This window comes from Populus euphratica, unplaced genomic scaffold, assembly GCF_000495115.2.
Source record: "Populus euphratica unplaced genomic scaffold, PopEup_1.0 scaffold773.1, whole genome shotgun sequence".
In the NCBI taxonomy this organism is placed as follows: Eukaryota; Viridiplantae; Streptophyta; class Magnoliopsida; order Malpighiales; family Salicaceae; genus Populus; species Populus euphratica.
In genome coordinates this window covers 159,023-183,433 of record NW_011500300.1, presented here as the reverse complement: position 1 = coordinate 183,433, position 24,411 = coordinate 159,023, and the positions used below count along the sequence as shown (strand labels likewise).

The 24,411-nt window shown below is 32.9% G+C and overlaps 2 protein-coding genes across 2 annotated transcripts; one reads left to right on the top strand and one right to left on the bottom strand.

Annotated features, from left to right (window-relative positions):
- The first annotated feature begins 1,564 nt into the window (after nt 1-1,564).
- LOC105113353 (probable galacturonosyltransferase-like 7) lies at nt 1,565-4,844 on the top strand. The gene is made up of 2 exons (XM_011009506.1): nt 1,565-3,298; nt 4,159-4,844. The coding sequence occupies exon 1, from the start codon at nt 2,177-2,179 to the stop codon at nt 3,275-3,277; it is 1,101 nt and encodes a 366-aa protein (XP_011007808.1). The 5' UTR covers nt 1,565-2,176; the 3' UTR covers nt 3,278-3,298; nt 4,159-4,844.
- Nucleotides 4,845-14,466: 9,622 nt separating this feature from the next.
- On the bottom strand, nt 14,467-18,711 carry LOC105113352 (cellulose synthase-like protein D5). The gene is made up of 4 exons (XM_011009505.1): nt 17,640-18,711; nt 16,523-17,327; nt 14,621-16,433; nt 14,467-14,573 (listed from the first exon to the last, which is right to left on the bottom strand). The coding sequence occupies exons 1-3, from the start codon at nt 18,575-18,577 to the stop codon at nt 14,667-14,669; spliced, it is 3,510 nt and encodes a 1,169-aa protein (XP_011007807.1). The 5' UTR covers nt 18,578-18,711; the 3' UTR covers nt 14,467-14,573; nt 14,621-14,666.
- Between the last annotated feature and the right edge of the window lie 5,700 nt (nt 18,712-24,411).

The window sequence follows — 24,411 nt, the reverse complement described above, 5'->3', positions numbered from 1 at the left end:
TATCGACCTAATTTTTTCATCACTAAAATAGTAGGTAAACATCGTCAGGAATTTTAATTTTAGTCCCTTAATTTTTCAATATATGTGTAAATCTACATTTTAATCCTTTAATTTTAATTTGTTTTACATTTGATCCTTTCTATTTTTAGGTTTTTAGTTTAGATCCTAAACTTATATTTATATCCTGTATTGTAGTTTTTATATCTTGAAAAAGAAGAGAAAAGGTCCAGAAAAAATATGAGAAAGATAGTTAGATGGTCGTATTCTTATTATTAATAACTTTAATTTTGGTATTTATGAGTTTGATTTTAAAAGAAAAACTCAATGAAAATATTTTTCACTTTCAATGATAATAATAAAAAAATCATAATTTATAAATTTTTTATTTGATTTTAATTTTTTTTTGGAGCAATTATAATGTATTTTGTTGTAAGAGATGATATTGTAGACGTTCATGAGATTTTTTTTTTTCATATTTTGGGTGGAAAAAATAGTTGAGATATAGGTTTTTTTAATCTAAAATCTTAGACTTTTATTTTTCATTTACTAGAGCCACCTTTAGCAATAAGAAAAGATAGTTAATGGACAACGTGTTGTTGACCATGGTGGGTGATGCATTTTACCTTTTTAATAAAATATAAATAAAAACTAGGTGTGTAAGCGTAGGTTTATGAGTCTAAATTTTCATGTGAGACAAGCATGCATGTCTAGCCCATACAAGCTTGACTTCTTCTTTTTTTTTTGTATTTTATAATTTAATTGTTATAAAATGAATTTAATTAAATGATGTTTAAATAATTGCTCAATCATGTAATTATTTTAAATAATATTAGCATCTTTCAAGGTATTGTTAATAATTTATTTTTGAATAATTATATATAAACTAGATATGCATAATTTTCTAAAATGCAAATATTTTAAAAATTTTTATAGTAAATATTTTCTATAATTTTTTCTAAAGTTTATTATTTATATATTATAGAATTATTTAATTCATCATGTTTTTTTATATTAAAACCTATTTTCAAAATTATATCTAAGTTTTTGTTTTAAAAGAAACTTTTGGTAATTATTTTTTTTAAAAAGAGCCCATTAACAAGGAAACATGTTTCTTTTTTAATATTTATTTAAAATCATTTGAATATTTGGGGATGTTAATCTTAATTGTTTACGGTATACATAGCTAAAGAAATATTTTTTATGTAAAAAAAGCATGAGAACTTATATTAACAATTATATATTTTCAATATAATTTAAATTATTATACTAGCGATGAAGACTTTTTTAATAATTTATTGGTTTATATAATATTTATTTTATTTTATGGAATAAAATTATAAAATTATTAATTCTGAATTAAAAGTATGTATTTACAATAATCGCACATTCTTTTCTTTCATCAAGGATTGAATTGAGATTCTATTTGTAAGGGAAGCAAGATAAATGGTTAACAACAGGAGGAAGGACAGGCGACCACAAAGAAGGTATAGGGACAAAATCGTAACTGTGATAGAAGAAAAGGACAGCTGTAAGTTTGTTTCTAGAAAAAGAGCACTGCTAGTTTTACTCCCCGCAATGCAAATACGGTTATTTATCAAATCGTAGATAACAGATTTTTATTTCCTAAAATTCTTCTGCCACCATTTACTATTGTATCTTATTATTCTTTTAAAAAATTAGAGAGTTGGCCTTCTATCTATGGTGGAAAACGCAAAGCAATACAAAGCGAAGCTGGATAAAGAGAAGCGAAGCAAGGCAAGGCAAAGCTCCCCACTCTCTCTCTCTCTCTGCCCTGCTTCTCTCTTCTCTCCTCTCTTTTCATTTTATTGAGGGATAGGGTACAGGTAAGGTGGGGAGGGGGGGTAGAGTTCACGGTGGCGCACACTAGCACCAGGGTCTAATTGTGCGCCCTGGTTCGTTTCATGGATTCTTGTAGTCGCTTCGTTCTCACGGTAATACTACTTTGAAAGGAAAAGGGTGGGAGAGAGAATCGAAAGTTTCCTTTCATTTAATCCACGCATCAACTGCTGCTACAGAGAGTGTAGACCAAGCAAGCCTGGCGGACCTCAAGGGAACCTTGGCGTTCCTTCGATCGTCCCTTATTTCAATAGTGGCAGATCGGTTCGATTTCAAATCAAAGAAGAAGAGGAGGAGGAGAGGGATTTACGGTGCGAAAATGCTTTGGATTCTACGATTTTCAGGCTTCTTCTCTGCCGCTCTCGTCATGATTATACTCTCTCCGTCCCTCCAATCCTTCCCTCCAGCTGAAGCCATTCACTCCTCCAATCTCGACGGTCACCTCCGTTTCCCCCTTCTCTCCCCTGCAGATTCCCGCACCCAACTATCCTTCCGAAAATCGACTATATTCCGCAATGCTGATGAATGCGGCTTCTCCGACCACCAAAGCAGAGGCAAAACCAGTGTCTGTGATCCTTCATTGGTCCACGTAGCGATTACTCTCGACGTGGAGTATCTTCGTGGCTCAGTTGCTGCTGTTCACTCAATTCTGCAGCACTCAATGTGTCCGGAGAATGTGTTCTTCCATTTTTTAGTATCTGAGACCAATCTGGAATCCCTGGTTCGATCCACTTTCCCTCAATTGAAGTTCAAAGTTTATTATTTCGATCCGGAGATTGTTCGGAGCCTCATTTCCAGCTCAGTTAGGCAAGCGCTGGAGCAGCCACTCAATTATGCTAGGAATTATCTGGCTGATTTGCTTGAGCCATGTGTTAAAAGAGTGATTTACTTGGACTCTGATCTAGTTGTCGTTGATGATATTGCAAAGTTGTGGACAACTAATTTGGGTTCTAGAATAATCGGGGCTCCAGAATATTGCCACGCCAACTTCACTAAGTATTTCACGGCGGATTTCTGGTCCGAGAAGCGGTTTTCAGGGACATTTCGGGGGCGGAAACCCTGTTACTTTAACACTGGAGTGATGGTGATAGATCTGGTGAAATGGAGATGGGCCGGGTACACGAAGCGGATTGAGAGGTGGATGGAGATCCAGAAGAGTCACCGGATTTATGAACTGGGTTCGTTGCCGTCGTATCTTTTGGTGTTTGCGGGACACGTGGCGCCGATTGGGCACCGGTGGAACCAACATGGGTTAGGTGGAGATAATGTGAGAGGGAGTTGCCGGGACTTGCATCCGGGTCCGGTTAGTCTATTGCATTGGTCAGGTAGTGGAAAGCCGTGGCTCAGGCTCGACTCAAAGCAACCGTGCCCTCTTGATGCACTGTGGGCACCATACGACTTGTACGGACGCCCACCTTGAAAAACTCTGCACTACTCGCCGGTAAATTAATTACCCTTCAGGAAACGTTTTTTTGTTAATTTATTTATTTATTTCTTTTTTTTTTGTTTTATAATTTCTCATATTTTGGCATTTGTTCTTCATAAGACCTCATTTTTTTTTTTAGTTTTAATTTCAAGTCATTTCTGAGGCGATTTGTATTCTATTCTATCACTCCTGCCTTCGAAAAATAAAAATAAAAACAAGGGGGACATTCAATTTGTTATGGTGGTGCATCTTGGTGTGTTGTTAAAAGTTGCAGCAATTAGTGCAAAACAGAACATATCTGCTAAAGAAGAGGTAGAAAGCTGTCCACCTCCTATGGAGGGAGACAGTTCATATTGAATGGAATAGACAAATAGTAGCAGTGAAGTGTCCGAATTGCGTGTTTTAATGCCATTAAATTATTATATCAATTGCAAATTGCAATTGTAAATTTGTTCTGTGTCGGTGTCGGTGTCGGTGTCGGGGCCGGTGCCGGTCTGGTCTGATCGGGCACCATTTGCTTTGTTTTATTTCCTGTGAATTTCTTCTCTTTATTTAGTACTCACTTCCTTTTAGTAGTGTCCGTGAGTTTAGTGGTGAGAGTCACAAGGTATGGGGTAATGGGGTGCACACTTGACACTGCAGAGGGGGTTAGGAGGGTGGACTTCACGGAGGGCGGCTTTTGTCCTCTTTTCGGACGAATCAGAGGCCATGTGAGTAATGTATAACACTGCTTGAGAAAGGGACTTGGAATAGTTTTTTTTTCCCTCTTGGCACCCCATTTTTTAGAATTTTTGTAGAGACACTCTACTGGTAGCAATGAAAGTAAGAAAAAGAAAGAAAGAGACACTTGAACGATAAGCTTACAATGCGTATAGGTGGAGTGTAATGAACCAAAAAGGATAGGGGCCATGGGCTGGGGCATGTGAGCCAAAACTTGTTTGCTAGGCGGCTGTCCATTTTGTGTGATGGCCGAAACGAATGCCTTGTATCCAAGCCAAGGGAGGGGTGCCGACCGTCGGAGCTAATTTGGAGTCAAGTTTTTATAGTAGCGAAGTCCATGGGCTGCATTTTGCCTTGCTTTGGTGGCAGCGGCGGACTTGTGAACCACCTCTTCCTTCCTGCCCCGTTGCGCATTTTGGTGGCAACCACGTCTTATCTGTGTATGTTTATTTATTTTTTTAATTTTTGACAAGTCGACTTGAAGAAATGTATGTATAAAAAAAGCTTGGACGTTGGGTGATCAAATTTATTTTGTGGCATCAAAAGAGGGACCCATATGTCATTGTTGCGTAGCAAATGTCCAAAGTAGGGATGGGGACCGATTCCTTTTGCCCTGGCATCACACGTGGCCAGTTGCCTGGACTCTCCTGGAATCAGCTGGTTACATGTGGTTAGTCCAACACCATTATTGGGTTGTATTTTTTTTATTTATCGTATTAATTATGGAAATAAAAAACTAGGTATTTGTTGGGTATTTCCATTGGAGGCTGCCCGTCTGCAGAAGAGATATTTCTGTGTACATCGTTATATAATACAAGTAATGCTGATTAAGAAATGGCAACAGCCTTGAGTGTTCAATGAAATCACAGAGAAGATGAATCTGACTTTGACAGCTTTGCTTCACAAATTATTGCAAACCGCAAGTTAATTTATTGAGATATATAGTCTATTCAATGGAGATTTGATATGGTCATATGGTTCTCCAGAGGAGAGGAAGAAGTACGTGTTCCAGACCACGGACTGCACGAAATTTTCAGTATTTATTGTGCTTTCGGAGGTGGTAGGTTGTTCATGGGGGTGGCATTGAAGGTAGATGTGTGCTTTATTTTTCTTGAAGTTCAAAAAAAAAAAAAAAAAAAAATGGAGATGGAGCAATCTTGCATGCTTCGATCGAGGTGTCTTGAGTCGAGAGGCAATTGAAGGCTGATAGCATGTCATGATCAGTCGGTCCACGCATGAAAGATACATGGCTACCTTCCGCATCCAATTTACCTCTACCGAGCACAATATAACACTCAAAACAAAACAAAGCAAATCGGTCCCTTGGCATCATCTATAAACTTCGACTTGATGTCTCACGACATTGTCGAGGATGATGGAATTTTGAACAAGAAATGATTATTAACATTACTGCCGACACTAAACAAAGAAAGTATCAAATTTTAGAAGGTAAACGCTACATTTTAGAAGACTGTTCTGTGATGATGTCTTTAAAATCCAAATAGTTTATGGGGGTAGTATTTATATCTTGGATAATTAATTAATTTTTTAATTTTAATAATTTTAATTTTTACTAATTGGTTATGATGATTGATTGTTGATAGCTGCAAAAGATCTTTTTTGGTTGGGAATTTTTTAATATTTAAATAAGTATTTTTTGAGATAAAAAAACAATAATATTTTAAGGAGAGACTTGAAAATAAATATGCAGTAAAAAATGAAATTTGTGAATCTTTTTTTTCATTGAAGGATTTATAGGGTCTTTATAGTTCATGAGTCTTGTTCTTTTGTAAAAGGCTGAAGTATTGTTTTGTCCTAATAGCATTAACGAGGAAAAAAAATCTTGGTATATGGATTAAAGAAGGATAAATATCCCTTATACATTATTATTATAGGATAAGTGGCAGGTCATTTTGAAAAAAAAAAAAAAACTATACACCTAGAGATGTAGAGAGATAAGTACCATTAATCTTAACATTTTATGTTAAAGGTTATAAGAAAAAAATAAAAGGAGTTTTGTGGCCCAATAGGAGGGTCAGAAAGATCATTAGTTTTATATTTACCTAGGCTCGATGAGATGCTTAGCTTAAGGATATCAGGTTTGATAACTTACTAAACCTACATGTACTTGAATGCAACACGTAGCTAAGCCTAGAGGTTGTTAGGTTTGGTAGCTCGACAAACCCACGTGTACTTGGGTTTAACACATAGTCTAAGCTTAGGGATTGTTAGGTCTGACAGTTCATCAGACCCATATGTACTTGCGCTCAACCCGTAACCACGCATAAGGGTGTTGAGTTTGACAACTTGCTAAACCCATATTTACTTAAGTTTAATACGTGGTTAATCCCATAAATTATTGGGCCTATCAACTTTTAGATTCACATGTACTTAGGCTCAACATATAGTTGTGCCATAAGATTGTTGGGTCTAGCAGCTAACTAGATCTATATGTATGTAGGCTCAATGTGTAGTCTTGTTTTCTTTATAACCCTCATCATTCCTATTTTTATTTTATTTTTTACTTTCATTTTATATAATTTATGAAAAACAACTTTGTACTTGGGCTCAACATATAGTCTAAGTCTAATGATTGTTAGGTCTGACAGCTCGCCAGACCCATATGTAGTTGATTTGTTTTTCTAATCGTTGGTTTGTTTAATAGTCAAAACAAGTTCACCCCAGTTGAGTGAACCATTACTTTATGGGTTAATCTTAGTCATTCTAAAAATAAGATAATAATTTTTTGTATCTCTTTTTTGTTTCTTTTAATATCTAGAATACATATAAGTTTATAATAAAGGAATTAAAATAAACAAACTAATTTCTTTGGTGTTATTAAAATATTGGTCAAGTTCTCAAGAATTCAATAAACTTGCTATTAAATCCAAATATGCATGTAAAGATATAAAAATAATTCTTTTTCTTTAATTTTTGTATTTTTTAAAAATGCTAATTCTTTTTATGCAAATATAATTTCTATTTGAGATACTTGACCACATATAATTTAAAAATATTTAGTAGATTTTTTAAAGATAGATTTTAATTGTTTTTACATTTTTTAAAATAAAGAATGTTATTTAATATCAAAAAAACACTTCACTACATGTCACAATCCCAAATAATAAATAATAAAGAGTGAAATATAAGAAACATAAAAAATTACAAATACATCAATTGGACACATAAATTGATTTAATTAAAAAACAAGGGCCATGTTTAGAAAATACAAAAAAAAAAACACTACTAGAAAATCAATAGGGTGTTTGATAAACATACCCTTAGCAAAAAATTAGAAGTTTAAAAATTACCTTAAGGTCATGATTGACAAACACATTTTAAGGATATGAAAAATATTTTTTTATTTGGAAAGTTTTTTGCATACCAAACACGCTTTTATCTCAATGGACTTAACCCAACCCAAAGCCTAAAAGCAAAGCAAAAAAAAAAAAGAAAAAAGAAAAAAATTCATTCTCGTATTTGTAAAAGAGAAGATCAAAAGATTGTTTTGCTTGAATTTTGCTAAGAACATGAAAAACACACCAAAGAACATAGAAATACAATCAATGATGTAGTTCATATTTCATCAATTGAAAAGCACAATAGATAGATAATGTAAAATTGAAACAAAATGATGCATTGGATAAGAATAAAAAACCAAAAATGACTAAAAATCAAGCTTGACAACCAAGAACACAAACCCTAACATTCAAACTTTTAAGGATTAATCAATCCAAAATAAGAGATTAATAGATAAATTAATGACAGAGAACAAACATGTATGAGTCTCGGCTTCGACTAAAGTGTATATATAAAGCCAAAACATTAGTTTGTAGGAAATCAAAATCTGCATCCATGAATGTTCAACAGTGAACATAAAATCTTCCTGAAACCCATAAAAAAGATAAAGTTCCAATATCAAGCTTTAAACAAAACCAAAACAACTTTAAGCATGCTTATATTGACCTACCAAAACTCTCAAGAACATGAAAGAAAGGAAATACAAATAAAAACAGAGATTTAGCTATAAAGCCACATAAGAAAACAAAAAGGGATAGACTTAATTGTAAACATTATTTTATTGATTCTAACATCTACTCATGACTAACATTATCATAAATTTAGTTTCATCAACCCACTTTCCACCAAGAATAACACAACCATGCTTTTGCTGAGAAACAACAAGAATAAAAACAATCTTATCTAACTGTTTAAGAATCTAAACTCGCTAGAATACCTCTTAACAACATTAAATTACATCAAAACAACATTAAGATAACAATCTATGCCTTAAATCCAATCTTAACACATATGGATATTAATTTAAAAAATAAACAAATGCATCTAAATACAAATGTTATCAAAAAAATTAATAACCAAAGCATAATATTTGAACCAATAATCAAACAATAGTTCAATAAAGTATTAAAAGAGGAGGATATGGTGTTATCATTAAGCTACACATCCCATCAAAGTTTGAAGGTATAATTTGTATGGAGGATTTTGATTTCTTATTTAGGTTAGTTGCTTATTTCCTTATAATTCTTAACTTGTTTTCAATGTGAGATTAATCTTGATTCTCTTCCTCCCTTCTTAACACACAATAATTATAGCTTTTCTTTTAACCAATTATAGGCTGTTCCCCTCAATTTCACTGTGTTTCCTTTCTTCATCTTTGTGATTTCCTTTAAAATAAACCTTCATTTACGCAAGAACACTTACTCTTTTATAAGCAAACTAAAACTAAAAGTTGCAAAACCATAGTGGTTTCACACAAATGGATGGTTTATGAAAGATTCTTGCTCATCCTCTCCACCAACCTTTCTAGAAATATATATTCTGATTTATTTTTTCCTTTTATGAGCTCAAACCTATCAATAGAAAGCAACCAAGAAGTTTGCTTAAACATGCAATTTTCTTCTTTAGTTATGACTGACCTAGTGGACTATTTTGGCGAGATCACAGTGGCAAATGAGATATAATATAGGAGGATATAAATCATATAAAGGAGATTCATATATATCATTATGAACAAACTTCATATGATCTGAATGTCTATAACCCCTTATTCATCTACTAAAAGGTTGGTTCCCACTCAGCCTGCATCTGTCAACACAAAAGAGGTTAACTAGGATAAGACGTTGTCAACATCATTGAAGCAAATCAGATGTAAATATTTAAAAAGAGCAACTAATCCTTGTAGAGAAGATGTTTTACAGTCGAGTGGTGGTTGTTGGAGCCCCTAAAGTGGTCAGAGATGCTATGTTCTTTCACTTGAAAGTGACATCTTGATTAGCCTTTTTGGTTAAAAAAGAAGTAAACATGGATGAAATGATGTGTCATTTAATCTCTTCATTAAAAAAAAAAGTGACATGTCATCTGTTTAAGCCCTAAAAAGTAGGATTTTTAATTGTGATTTCAGGAAATTTCAATTTGGTCCTTACCTTTTCAATTTCAGCATAGACACCTCAATTGACCTTGAAAATTCTTAATTTTTGCAATTGCCTCCCTCAAAACCTTGATTTAAATCCTTTAATTTGATTGCCTTTTCCAAGTTATTCCGCAGTTTCTATATTATTCAATTTGACACTTACCGACCATTAAATTTTTAATTTTTTTTCAAATTAACCCCTGAGTTGATTAATTTCAATTCTCAAACTCACGTGCCTTTTTGCACATTGGTTTTTGGTTTTGAAATTTTTCAATTTAGCCCTCAATCATTATTTAATCTTTAAATTTATTTCAAATGAACCTCTAATTGCATCAATTTAGACTTTCAAAGTTTTAATTATCCCTTACTCTTCAAATCTTTGTGAATTGTTTTGAATTAAGCCTTCGAACTTGATTTTTTCCAATTAAGTTCTTAATTGAATCCACAAAACCCATTAAAAGTTTAATTAAGTCTTTAAACTTCTTTTTTTTTCTTAATTGACTTTTAAACTTAATTTTTCTTTAATTAAATCTTGGATTGAATCCACAAAACCCATTAAAAGTTTAATTAAGTTCTTAAACTTAATTGTTTTTTATTTTTTTATTTTTTGCTCAATTGACTTTCAAACTTAATTTTAATTCAATTAAATTTTTAAATAATTCAATTAAACATGTTAGAAGTTTAATTAAGTCTTTAAACTTACTTAATTTTTCCACTTTTTATCAAGTTTGGATTTCACCCTCAATTTTCTTTCTATTAAGTCTTGTCTTCATCCTATTTTTCAAAATATCATAGTCTAACTATTCTTTTAGTATTTTGGTATGTGGTAGTTCAAAGGTTTAACTCCATATGTCTTGAAAATATTTTTAGATTTTTATTTTTTATTTTTTAAATTTTTTATAAAACAATTCTAGGAGGCACAAAATTGGGTTATGACAACCATTTTTCTAATTGAGTGATGTTATAGCTCTACAAAGCTTCTCTTAACTGGTATACTAGTGCTTAAAAGCAATATAAATTTAACTTAAAGTCACTAAAAACCATAATAAAGGTTGGTCCATAGTTATTGTATTGAGCTTATCAAGCTTAATGATTCCCTTAACTAACTAGCACTACCTTAATGAGGACTCATACTTAATTGAAAAGTTTTGATGCTCTAATAAAGTTGTTATACTAGTAATTGCAAAGAGCCCGTGGCATATCATGTTACATTTGTGTTTTGATTATCTATCATTAATAGCAATAAAGGGTGTAAAAAACCAATTCATGAAGAAAAATTGATGGGTTTTTTTTTTTTTTTTATCATTCCCCACAGATAGCAATAATTGATGATGTACTAAAACTTCAAATAGTTTGAGGAGCAAGGCTTACATCTTAGACAATCAATTAGTCTTTTAGTTCTAATAATGTGATTTATTCTCATTAACCATATGACTGGTAGTTGATCCATGCAAAATGTCTTCTCGGTGGATTTCAAGACTCTTGATGCTTAAGTAAGTATCTTTTTTAGAGTAAAGACAATGACATTTTAAGAAGAGACTTTAAAAATAAATTTACAGTAAATAATAAAGATTATAAACCTTTTTCTTCATTAAAGGATTCATAGAGTCTTTATAGCTTATAAGTCTTGTTCTTTTATAGATATAGGGGGTTGAAATGTCATCTTGCCCTAATAACATTAACAAGAAAAATATATTTTATTGATACATTTATTAAAAAAAGGTAAATATCCCTTACACATTATTAGTGAGAGATAAACATTTCTTACATATTATTAATACATAATAAATAACAAGTCCTTTGAAGATTTTATATACCTAGAGGTGTAGATATATAAGTATCCTTAACTATAACATTTATGTAAGGTCCATGAAAAAAAACAAATGGAGTTTTATGGCTCATTAAGAAGGTTAGAAAGATTGTTAGTTTTACATCTATCTCGGCTTAGTAAGATGCTGAGTTTAGAGATGTCAGGTATGACAACTCACTAGACCTCTAAGTATATAAGCTCAACGCGTAGCTGAGCTTAGAAAAGTTAGGTTTAACACCTTGCTAGACCCATATGTACTTAGGTTTGATGCGTAATTGAGCCCAATAATGATTAGGTCTAGCAGCTTGCCAAACCCACATGTATATGGGCTTAGGGATCTTGAATTTGACAACTTGTCAAACTCATATGTATATGAGCTTAACGCGTAGATGAGTCCAATGATTGTTGGGTTTAGTAGCTAACTAGACCTATATGTTTATGGGCTCAGCACGCAATCTGAACCTAGAAATTTTAGGTAAAATAGCTTGTTAGACCTCTATGTATTTGAGTTTAATACGTCGCTGAGCCCATTGCTTGCAGGGTCTGGCAGCTCGTCAGACCCACATGTACTTAGACTTAGTATGTATCAGCTCGCTAGACCTATATGTACATGGGCTCAATATATAACTAAGTTTAAAGATGTTGGGTGTGGCTTCTTACCAAACCCATATTATATGAGCTTAGTGTATAGCTGAGCCTATGGATTATTGGGTTTGACATTTCACCAAACTACATGTACTTGAGCTTAACACGTAGCTAAGTCTAGGGATTGTTAGGTTTAATAACTAACTACATATACACATGTGAGCTTAGCTTGTAGTCTAAGCCCATAGATATTCCGTGTAGTAACTCATTAGACCCATATATACTTGGGTTCAGAATATACCTAAGCTCGTAAATCTTTGGGCCTAGTAGCTTGTTGGACTCATATATACGTGAGCTTAATGTATAGTTTGACCCTAGGGATATTGGGTCTAACAACTCGTCATACCTTTGTGTATGTGAGTTTAGGATGTATATGAGCCTATGAATTGTTGGATTTAATAGCTCACTAAACCTACATGTATTTGAGCTTAGCATGAGTCTAGGAATTATTGGCAGCTCGCCCGACCCAATAGTTATGTCTAAGGATGTTGGTTCTGGCAGCTTGCCAGATCTACATGTACTTGAATTCAACGCTTACTTGAGCCTAAAGAGATTAGATGACCTTGCCTTTGATCCTTTTTTAAACATGAATTTTATACAAAAAAAAAACCACATTAATTAATTAGTTTGGTAATGAGGTTGAAACACAAATTAACAAGAAATTAGGCTACTACAACACTTTACCCAATAATTTGGAACAAAAATAAGGAATTCATTGCATCTCCATTCTCCTTTCCTTCTTTCCTCTTCAAATTTTCTTGTTTCTCCCTCTAATAATTTGATCTCTTGATTTCCCCATTTTTGTGTGATTTCCCTCTTAATTTTACAATAATTTACCCCTAATCAATTCTCACCAATAATTTTGAAGAAAGAAGAATTTGAAATGGAAATGAGTTCTTTCTTTCCATTCCTTTTAATAACAATGATGTCGGCCTCGATATAACTAGGGAATGGAGTTTTTTTCCTCTCCAAATGCACAAAAATATCACCCCTCCAAGTTTCAATGTAATTTTTAAGTAATTATCCATCCACCGATATTATTTTACACTGCTTGTTAACCATATTTATCAATATTTTGCAATTAGATTTTTTGAACGCTTCACCTCAATTTATGGTGTATTTATTTCTTATATTTATTTTACTAATTTTAAACCATTGAGTTAAAGATCATTTTCACGGTGTAAGACTCATTTATATTTAAGTTCTTGTTTCCCACACAAGTTTTAGAATTTCAGAGGGGAAGTTTCATTCTCCCATCCTTCTGAAATTCTGTCCGTGAGGTTTTCAACTCTAATCTTCTCTCGAGAATAAGTTGGGGTGGTTTCCTCTCATACCCACATCCTCTTACTTGAAAAGATTCTTCCCATGTTTGATCTTTTCTTTCTTGCAGTATATTTTTCTTCCTGGTTGTCATTACCTAGCACACTTATCCTCGTGTCCATGGAAGATATTTCCTTGCGAACTGGGAATTTTCCGGTCTCCACATTTATAAACTATATTATCATTCTTAATTATATCATACAAGTACACAGTTTAATTTCTCGTACCATTAGTAATCCAAATATCATCTTGTAAACTAGTATCAGCTTCATTCTTTGAAAATCATGAAAGGTGGTAACGAACCAGTTAGTGTTCAACAGTTAGACAAGGAATGACGGAAAATCGGGCATTGCTTGAACTTCTTCTACTTTCATCTCAGCGGAGATGTTTCAATGCTTTGTAAGCCACCAAACAGTCATATTTATTTTGAGGCCAAAACAATTTTCTGTGGCATGTGAAGAACTTGCATGTTTTCAAATATGCAAGGCAGGGATGGACAAGTTCAGGATTTTGATTCTCTAACCATGAGTGGTAGTAGAAGTAGCAGCTTCTTTCGACTTGGACTCACTCCTGTAATGTTTGATTGGTTTTGTGAGGCATCAATAATTGGCAACACGTAGGATGCGAAATTCACACCAGAGTAAGAGAGATAGGAATTGGATTACCTATGAAATTGTAGAGACAGTTGCGATATGTTTCATTTCTAGAATAAGATGCCAAAGGTTTTGTGATAAGAAGTTCATGAATTGTATTATTCTGCAGTGCGGATTCAACTATGAAAATGTATTTAAAATTCATAGGAAACACCACCTACAAACGCAGATGTGACCGATGAAGAGACGTGACAGAGCTTAAACTAGATTTATAACAACTTTGTTAGCAGAACACCATGCTCAAGGGACATTGCCAAAACGCTTTTGGCTTTCAGCTATTCTCACAGCAACAAAATAGACTTGCTGAAGAAAATGGAGCTATCTGCTTTCAGGTTATGATCCAACCGAGGCTGGCAGACGCGCACAGAAGTGTCAAATCTCGGAGAACTTTCAATATGTTCCTATAGATGAAAACCAGAGAGTTTTGCAAGAACCTGGGGTAATGGCAGCTTCAGACTTGATTTGTTTGATTCTAATTCAGAGACTAAAAGGCCTGCTTGAAACCCTAAACGACGGGCTGGATTTGAAGGGAGGTAAAACAAATACTAGCCTGTTCAAAGTTAGATTTCCTCAGTAGAAGACTTTTCTGACATTAGAAATGTCAGAAACATGTCGTGAATTATCTAAGAACTAATATATTCCTTGCATAAGAAAGCGATGGAAACAAGAGGTCCAAATCAATTGAATAAAAATGAACAAAAAGCTAAACACGGCTACGAAAGTAGAGAACTTCATCTGCATACACAAAAGCTTAACACTGCTACAAAGATGAAGTGGAGAAACTTCATCAAAGGAAATGAAACTTCATGTAGCCAGTAATGAAACTACATTAGGAGGACTAATGTACACCCACAGCAAAGAAATGATGATGGAGAGTAGTCCAGACCACACATAGACAATGGTTGGGACCCTTCCCCTCCTTCCCATCAAGCCTTTGGCAAAGGGGTAAAGATGGGACAGAACCCAGAAGCTGAAGAACACTCCTCCAAGGAGCCTGCTCCACTGTGGAAATGGGCTATACATAGTTCTGGCAACTCCTACTGCAATTGCAATCAGGTTCAGAATCATTATTGTAATAGGAGGGACCATTAAGAAGCTCCACTTAACCACATATAAGTCAGCAAATCCATCATCTCCATCTTCAGGCGTGGCAGATTTAGACGTCAAAGTGAATGAGATGTCAACGCCTGCTATAACCTTCAGTAGTCCTTGTAAAACTGCTGCAGGATGGGCACTTGTCCCCCCAATTAACCAAAACTGTTCATTTCGCCACCAATCATTAAGTGTGATTCCTGACCATTTGATTTCTAGAATTGCAAGCAAGCATAGGGTGATAGTGATCACCAACAAGAGAACTAGAAAGGTCACACTGAGTGATTGGACTATGAACTGGCCGGAAAAAAGAGAGATTGCAGGGAGGACGCAATAAACTATGAGAAACATGGATGTGAATGGGTACATTCCGCAGTTGAAATATGCAACCCTCTGTAAGAATTTCATCCGGCGGGTAGCGAATAGTGCATTGTTACGTGAAAAGAAGATTTCCACTGAGCCTGTCGCCCATCGAAGGACTTGGTGAAGCCTATCTGTTAGATTAATTGGCGCTGTTCCTCGAAATGCATCCCTTTTGGTTACACAATAGACAGACCTCCATCCTCTGTTGTGCATACGATAACCAGTCACCACATCTTCTGTCACCGAACCATATATCCATCCTACTCTCTTTCCCCACTCAGTTTTATCCTCGTAGAAACAAGATATGACACTGATTGCCTCTGCAACAGTTGCAGCATCTAAAGGCTCACGAGGCACCGCAAGGGAACCGGCTGGTCTTCCGTGGTTACCTTTTCCTTGCAAATCTTGAAGCAGCCTTCCCTGGTATTCTGCAACTGGGATAGATGCAGCTAGAGAAGTAGAGTTCCCAAACCTTATAGGTAGAAGAAGCAAAGACTCAATATCTACATCATCAATATCGCCGTGATCCCCATTGATTGGCAAAGCTATCTCATCCTCTTGCTTCTTTGCTGCCTTGGGTTTCCTCAAGAACAACTTGATTTTCCTCCTACCAAACCACCCATGGTGCTCTGTGGTTCTAGGAGGACTAAACCCATAAAGAGCTGTTCTGCGGAAAATACAGCCTGTCCCAACATACATCGGACCCTGTAGCCCATCAAGAGCTCTCATGCTTACATCGAAGAATATTGTATTGTGGTTTGCATACCGATCACTTGGATCAATCCCATCAAACCTTTGTGGGAACTGAACATAACAGATCCGATCACCACCCCTATCAAGCATAAAGCACATCCCTTCTCTCAAAGCCAGAGAGTTAGAGATGTAGTGATCACAATCCAGATTCAGAATGAAGGGGCCATTTGACATGATTGCACTGGTTCTAACTAGAGCATTCATTGCCCCAGCTTTCTTATTGTGATCATAGCCTGGCCTTTTTTCGCGAGACACATAGACCAGCATTGGCAATCTAATATCAATTTCTGTGGTGTCAATCAAGTTCTCACCATCTGCTTCTACACCAAAAACGGGTTCTGCATTTGGTGGAGCTAGCATAGCCTGAAAAGGAAAAACAAAAATGTAGAATGACTCTCTATTCAACATCTCATTCTATAGAAAGTTTACAAACTCAAAAGGAAGAGAATTACCTGGATTATTCCAGCATGGTCTCCTCTCGAGTGGTCTGCTTCTCCAGAAGCCCAAGTCCCCGGCCAATGAGAACCATCTGACATCCAGGTAGCCTTGGGCACCTTCACAGTTTCTGATGGATTTCCCCCCATTTCCATCTGTTTTTTCCTAGCTCGAAGCTCTTCATGGGTATTATATGCATCTGATCTTCTCCTAATTGATTCAGGCAGTGAATTGATCCTCACCTTAAATTCATCATATTCTCTCTTTACTCTTCTCCTCTCTCTAACAAAATCAAGTCTCACTTTGTTCTTAAGAAAATCACGCTTCTGCCCGAAATAGGCCTCAGGGTTCCTGGGTTCTAAATTGTGTTTCCTACAGAAAGGTACCCAAATTCTTGCAAAGCTGGCTGTCTCAGCCAGAGCTTCAAACGTCAAGAGGGATCCACCATCATCCGATAAGTAACAGGCTACCTTTTCCACTGGATAATCAACCGCAAGTATTGAAAGGATGGTGTTTGCAGTGACCAAAGGAGGTTCCTTTTCAGGGTCTGCCGTGGAAACAAATACATCAGTGCCTGGGAGGTCTGATCGACCTTTCGGGTTTCGAAGATTGGGGGATTCAACCCGCTCTTTCAGCACAGAGAGGTCAGTCACTCTGTGTACAGGGCAGAGCTTAGGGAGCTGATCAAGAATCCACGACAGTGCAAACCATATCTCACAAGTTATGGACATCCCCCATAACCACATAGCTTCGCGATTAGGGTGTCGGATTCTCCATGTAAGGAAAAGCCCAAGAGCCACAAGACGTATCACGATGAGTAGCCTGCATCGGAACAAATAACTTCAGATTTTAGATGATAATAAAAAATAGGTGATGCAATTGGCTTGTTATTGACTTAACAAATTGGATTGTTCATCATCTGGAACTGTAAGTAACCTAACAAAGAACCAAACTTTGAAAATCAACTAACAAGTAAGCATCAATGATTAACCTTTTCTTTCTTTCCAATTTAAAACTAGACAAGTAATCAATATCATACATTCAAGTCATAACAACACCAGTTCAATTTGAAAATAAGATTCTTTTAATATCCAGTTTAAAGAAAAAAATCAAAATTATAGCTTGTGGGTTTACCTGTAAGGGCTGAGGATTGCTGCGGAAACCTTAACCTTCCTGGTCAAAGGCCTCCTACTTCTCTCTCCAAACTCTGGAGGTTGCTCAAACCCATTACCACCTGACCCAGCACCATACCCATCTTTAGGCCACACAGCATTTCCATAACCATAAGTCCCCTTCGTCTCAAACAACCACCTAGTATGATCAAAATCAGGAGGATGATTCTGCGCCTTAAACGACTTCACAAGCGAAAGTCTTCTATCCAGTTGTTTAGGCAACGGCAGTGCCTTATCGTCTGCTTCGCTTTTAGCTTCATCATAAGCATAATCATCATCGTCGTCGTCGTCGTCATCCTCCCCCTCATCGTCAACATCCTTGTATGGTTCCTTGCAACCAGAACAATGACCTCCTCCATTAGACCCCACACAGTCTAAATAACAATCTCTACAAATCTTGAACCCACACTCACATTTTCCCTTAATTGCTTTTTCGTCACATCCTTTCATGCCACAAACAAGCCCAGATTTCAGGGAGTCGTTGTTTTCTACCGAGCAATCAATAACATGCCCACGTGTAACAGAATTGAACCCACCAGTGAAAATAGTACCAGAAATGAAACTCCTATCAGGTTTGCTAGCATTTTGGATGTCTTCAGCTAGGCTTGACTGAGAGGCTGAAAAGTTCTGGTGATCTGGAGTGGGCGGTATATGGACAGTGTACGAGACGAACTCTGAATTGTTTTCCTCCGTGGCATCGTCTCTGGACATTGAACAGTATCTGCCTCCACCAGATGTTCTATTTCTGTTGTTGCTAAGAGGGGAGTTTGGGTTGTTTGAAATGGAAGTTCTTGGTACTGGACTTGTTAAGCCCATACTTCTACTTCCTCCACCTTTGCATCCTGATGAGACAGTTATGGTCACTGGAGATGAACATGGAGAGCCAGCCCTTTTCACCATTTTCTTTGTTGTTGAGGTTTTTTTGCTTTTTGTTTGGTTTCTCTCTCACGAGTGGAAGATTCAAATGCCGAAAAAAGGAAAATGAATCTTGTTTCTTTGGAAAGTAAAAGAAATATAAAACGACGAGAACCCAGATGAAGAAAGAAAGAGAGAAGGAGACAGAACCAAAAGGAAGTTAAAGGAGTTTCAAGTGAAGAAGGTAAGAGGGTCGGTGTTTAATAACCACAACGGTCAATTAATCTGGACTGTACATGGAATGTGATCTGACGGACAATGTTTAAATAAAACGGTCGGGTTAGTGACGCGACATTGTCATGTGGTCAATGTCGGGAAGAAAATCAAAAGGCTCAGGGCCGAAGGCACTTCCATGTCTGGATTTTTCTGCTTCACTGATCTACTACAAGGATCTCCATCTTTGGATATACTAAATCACACGAGAAGGAATCACAAAAAAATAAAATAAAAATGATTAGTGGACAATAGAGAGTTTTTATATTAGAATGGGCACTTAAAAGGGAAATTTACGGTGTATTTAATATTGTATTTGTCTTTTAAAGTATTTTTTTAAATATATTAAAATAATTTTTTAATAATTTTTTAAAATTTATTTTTAACATCAGCGTATTAAAATAATAAAAAAATGAAATTTTTTTAAAAATATTTTTGCTGAAAAAACACAAAATGTAAAATTATCAAAATATATTTTTAGGCAGGTTTTAAAATTTTAGAGAAATAATTTCAATACTTAATTTTTTTTGGAAATATCTTTTGGAGTAATGCAACATGTATAAAAAAAATTGAACAAGTTAATGTGATAAATAATCCTTTTATTTTTAACCAATCACTTTTTTTTTTTTTATGAAATCCACAATTCATCATTTCTCATTCATTACGTATGTTTATGTTGAGTTCTTGCCTTATTTATAGGAAAGTGGAACACCTTTTTTATGCCTTGTTAGATAAAGCCTTCCATTAAGTATGTTTGATTAATCCATTTTAGAAAATAAAATGAAATTGTTAAGGCATTAGAAATATTTAGTATCTTCTTAGTTACTATAGTACTAATAAATGTCAATTATTAAATCCATTTATCCAAAACACATAAATTAAACACCAAATAAAAAAAATCTACTTTATCCAAAAATAAAAAAATAAAGTGATAACTACTAAACAATACCTCTAAAATTAAAATGACATACAAATAAAAAAAGAAAAACAAAGGGAAAATCCAATTATAAGGAAACAACCAACAATTTAAGCTAATGAAAAATTGTAAATATTTCAATAAATCTTAGGCAAAATGAATCATTTAGGTTCTATGCATAGTAATCATGAATAATGCTACTTAGATTCCATGTTACTATTTTCACTAGTTCAATCCCAATTTCATTAGGATCTTAAGCTAAAAATAAAAATAAAAAAGTCATTTAAAGCTATTTGCAATTTTTACTATTTTTAAAAGGATTTTAATAATTATATGTTATGATTTTAACAGTTAAAATTATAATCTTATAAAAAAGTTTGATTTTTTTAATCATCAAACTTACATTTGTAAATGTGATTTTAGTAATTATAAATAACATTATTGATTTTTTTTCTTTTCATTAAAAGAGAATATTTTAACTTGATTGTTTTATATATTTTATTTGAAATTGCTTTGTTGATGATGACACTAAAAAAAAAATTGAAAAATTGTAAAGCAGGTCATATCTAGATAGTTAAGACCCGGTTACATAAACCATGTTCAAGTAATTTTTACTAAAAAAACTATATTTTTGGGCTAGGCCCTAACTAGGGTTTGAGTTTACCCCTTCTCTCTCCTAACTCTTATCCTTTGTTTTTATATCTTTTATTTTCCTCTCTTTCAATTGGTGGCATGTGAAACATGTATATGTAAGTTCCAACTAAAAAATGATTTATGGTAAGGATAATGGATTTCAATAACTTGTGAAGGTAAGAATTGGATTTTGATATGTATGATTTTTATTGTAGATATATTTTTGAATTTATCAAGGTTGACAAGATTTGAATTATATGTTTTTAAGTTTGATATCATTGTGATTGAATTAATTAATTTTTGGTGATTTTATTAGAAATTATGATTTGGGATTGATTTGTTTAAATGATATGTAAGAAGGGTTAAAAAAATTTGTAATACCCTTGCTTGAAAATCTGGACATATTTTTTGTAAGATTGAAGATGATTAAATTTAACATAATTTGCTATCAACATTGTCCCGAGAATGTTTGATTCCACCATGTTTTTTTAAAAATTAATTATTTTTATTAAAAATTAATTTTTTTATATGTTCTGGATTGTTTTGATATGCGGGTTTTAAAATTAATTTTTAAAAAATAAAAAAATATTATTTTAATACATTTTAATATAAAAAATACTTTAGAAAATAATCACAATTATAATCCCAAACCAAATCTTATTAACTTATGACCTATGCTTTGTTTGCCCTTTATTGTTGTTTACTATTCTATCTATGCTATTACACCTTTGATGTTGAGCTTGGCTGCCAATCTTCATTGTCATTGCTTGGCACTCCACCCTCTTCCATGTTCGATGGATGTTATTTCCATTCTAATGAAACATTTTGCATCTCTAAGTCATTTTTAACATCTCTTTACTCTATTTTTATTTTATTTCATCTTTTGTTGTTTATATACTGAAATCATTTGGTTTTTGTCAAGAAAAACCACAATATTGCTCCCATGTGCTACCTACACTCAGCTTGTAGTTCCCCGCACCACAAAGATTAAAGTTAAAAGAAATGAGGAAAATATTGTTTTTCAACACCTTTTTAGCACTCCATATTGTAATAGTATTTTTTTCCATTGTATTTTGACCTTTTTTATTAATTTAGTTTTTATATGATGTGATTATAAGGATTTAAAGTTTATAATTTATTTAAAATTATTTTTTATAAGGTTATCATAATATAAAAAAATATCTCAGCATCGGGTTGATATCAGAAAAATATCTTAGCATCGCAGTATGGTTTGCATTTCAAAAAGCTGAGTTAAATAAAAAATAATTTAAAAAATTAGAATATTAAACTTTATGGAGTCAATGATTTAATTTGCGAGTTTGATGAAATAACACTTGTTGTCCTGATTTGGGAGTTTAATATTGGTTTTTTTTTACTAATTGAAGTTGATTATATAATTTATTTGTTTTTATTATATAGTTAAAAAAATAATTTCTGAAAAAAATATTATTAAATTTTAGAAAGTTTATGAGCATATTAATGAAGTTAGCGAGTTCAACCTTTTTTTTTATATATAATTTTATTCTTTGAAATTGGGTTAATTAAGAATTGAATTTTATGATTTGTTTCGTTTTGTTTTTTATAGTGCTATTATAGTTTTTTTTTTTAATTCAGTATTGGCTTGACGTGTAATTTTATAATTATTTATTTTTATTATTATATTGTTAAATAAAAAATAGTTTAGAAAAAAATAAGTTATTAATTCCAATGGAATCCATTACTCAGTTTGCGAGTTTAACATGTTAATTTGGGTTTTATGATTCACAAGTTTAGCAGGTTTACCTATCAAATCCTGTATTTTTTTTAATTTTTGATCCTTTGATTTTTTTATTTTTTTTAATTCCATTCTTCTTCAATATTGGATTGATTGGGGAATGGAATTCATGGTTTGTCATTTTCTACTTTATATACACGCTCTTAAATATGTATTTTTTTTAAGGATTTTATGCTCGAATTTGTAAACATCTAATTTTATCATAAAACTAAATAAAAATAATTTTAAAAATATATATTAAACTCATTGAAGTCACCCAAGTCGTAGGATGACTAAGGTCGATCCAATCTGGCATCGTCTTAATATTAAGAAAATTATTTTAAAGTTTTTTTAAAAAAGTTATGCCATGTTTTAATCGGTAATCCAAGTTATATATGAACCTATTAAATTGAATGATTCACTAGGTAAGGAATCGAGTTGGCAAGTTTCAAGATCAAACTGGTTGATTGGATTTAATGATATTGCCAAAAAAAATAATCTTAATTGTCTTAATATATTTTTAAGTTAATAAAAAGAATAGTTTGACCCATAACATAAACAAACGAATATACTAGTCAATTTCATTACTTGCTTGATTAGCGCTTTACCGATCAAAACCTTTTTCACAAAAAAAAAAACGTAACCTTTTCCAGTATATTTTGAAATCAAGAAATTTTTTAATTATAAATAAAAAAACCAGTGCATATTTTTAATTAAATCAAGAATCATATATATATATCAATAAATAAATGAGTTGTTAATGTTAACCATAAACTAAACTAAAAGATTAAAGATAGATGTAGATTAATTTATTTGATCTCACCATATGGATTATGAACTCGATTGAGTTTAATAACTTTATTTTCTTAAGTCAATTCTCTATTTAATTATTGATAAAAAAAAATAAATGCACAAAGATAAGCATTTGAATAAAATTTAAGGAAAACAATTATTACATAGGGTTGAACAAAATGAACACATACTAATATTAGAAGAAAAAAATATTACAATCTTATTAGAAAACCAAGTAAATATTATGCGATATCTTATTTAAAAATCATAAAACCTATTTTTTTAATTTTAATTGAATATCCACTAGGTAAGGCATTTCACTCATATATTTGATCACTTTATTTTATTAATTTAATTTTAAATAAAAAATAAAGTAAAAAAATAGCTAAACACCTAGGTCTATGTGATCAAGTGCACCTAACCAATTAAAATAGAAGGTCATGAGTAAGGACTTACAAGGCTAGGTCTCCATGCATGGTCTTTTATTTATATTTTTTTATATTGCCGAAAAGGGTGAATAACCTTTTATATATATATATATAAAACAGATGAGATGTTGCTTGCTTGATTAGTTTTCGACAACTGTAGAGGTGGTCGAAAAATCAAGGTGGGGTTTTTTTACCCAAAAAATCATTTCTTGATCTTTTTCACCTAAAAACACCTAATAAATATCCTTATAATGTCAACCAACCAACTTATCAACTCAAAACATACCCAAATTTATCAAAAATTATAAAATTAAATCAAAATAATTTCTCTCTCAAACACTATTTGCTTTTTCTAACAACATGAAGGATAAAATATATCTTCATAAAATACTTATCATCAAATGAAACTTGTTAGGCACCAGAAATGGTCTTTTTATCACTTGAATGTGCCCAACCGACACTTTCACATCCCTTATTATATTTTGACAAGTTTCTCTCTCCTTTCCATACATAAAATCCAAAAAATGAACAAAATAAAGTTTTGGATATAAAAAAACTAGTAAAATACAAGGACCAAAAACAAAATTTGTTGAACTCTTAAAAAAAAAGCAAAAAATGTGGCAGCTTTAAAAAAATTATTTTTTGCCTCATTCTCAAATTTTTCTATGAAGTTTTTTTCCCATCACTAAAACCAACATTTTTTTTTCCAAAACCGAGCATCAATTTAATATCAAAAAGTTTTTTTTAATGTTGTGATAACTATATAGAAAAAAAACAAAAATAAATTTTAAAGCTCAATTTCAAGATAACATAATGTAGAAAAATGAATTAAAAAAATGATGCTGAGTGAAAAAAAGGCAAAAAAAACATTATTACAATTCAAAGCAAATCCTCTCATATGTTATAATGCCCTTTAAAGTGAAAAACCCTCATCTTTTAGATTTTTTTTAATTTTAATAATGTTTCTTTTATTTTGTTTTCTTTTAAGCACAGGGGACTAATTAAAAATAAGATGAATTTAACAAAACAAATATTACAATATCCTCTCAGATATTTGTTGGAAACAAGAACTTAAATAGATCAC

What these genes read in the sequence shown, in the direction of transcription:
- LOC105113353 (XM_011009506.1), top strand. Translation starts at nt 2,177, where the DNA reads ATGCTTTGGATTCTACGATTTTCAGGCTTCTTCTCTGCCGCTCTCGTC.
- LOC105113352 (XM_011009505.1), bottom strand. Translation starts at nt 18,577, where the DNA reads ATGGTGAAAAGGGCTGGCTCTCCATGTTCATCTCCAGTGACCATAACT. An exon ending in GCAATCCTCAGCCCTTACAG is followed by an intron (nt 17,328 to 17,639) that starts GTAAACCCACAA and finishes GTTCCGATGCAG; the next exon opens with GCTACTCATCGTGATACGTC. An exon ending in ACCATGCTGGAATAATCCAG is followed by an intron (nt 16,434 to 16,522) that starts GTAATTCTCTTC and finishes TTTCCTTTTCAG; the next exon opens with GCTATGCTAGCTCCACCAAA.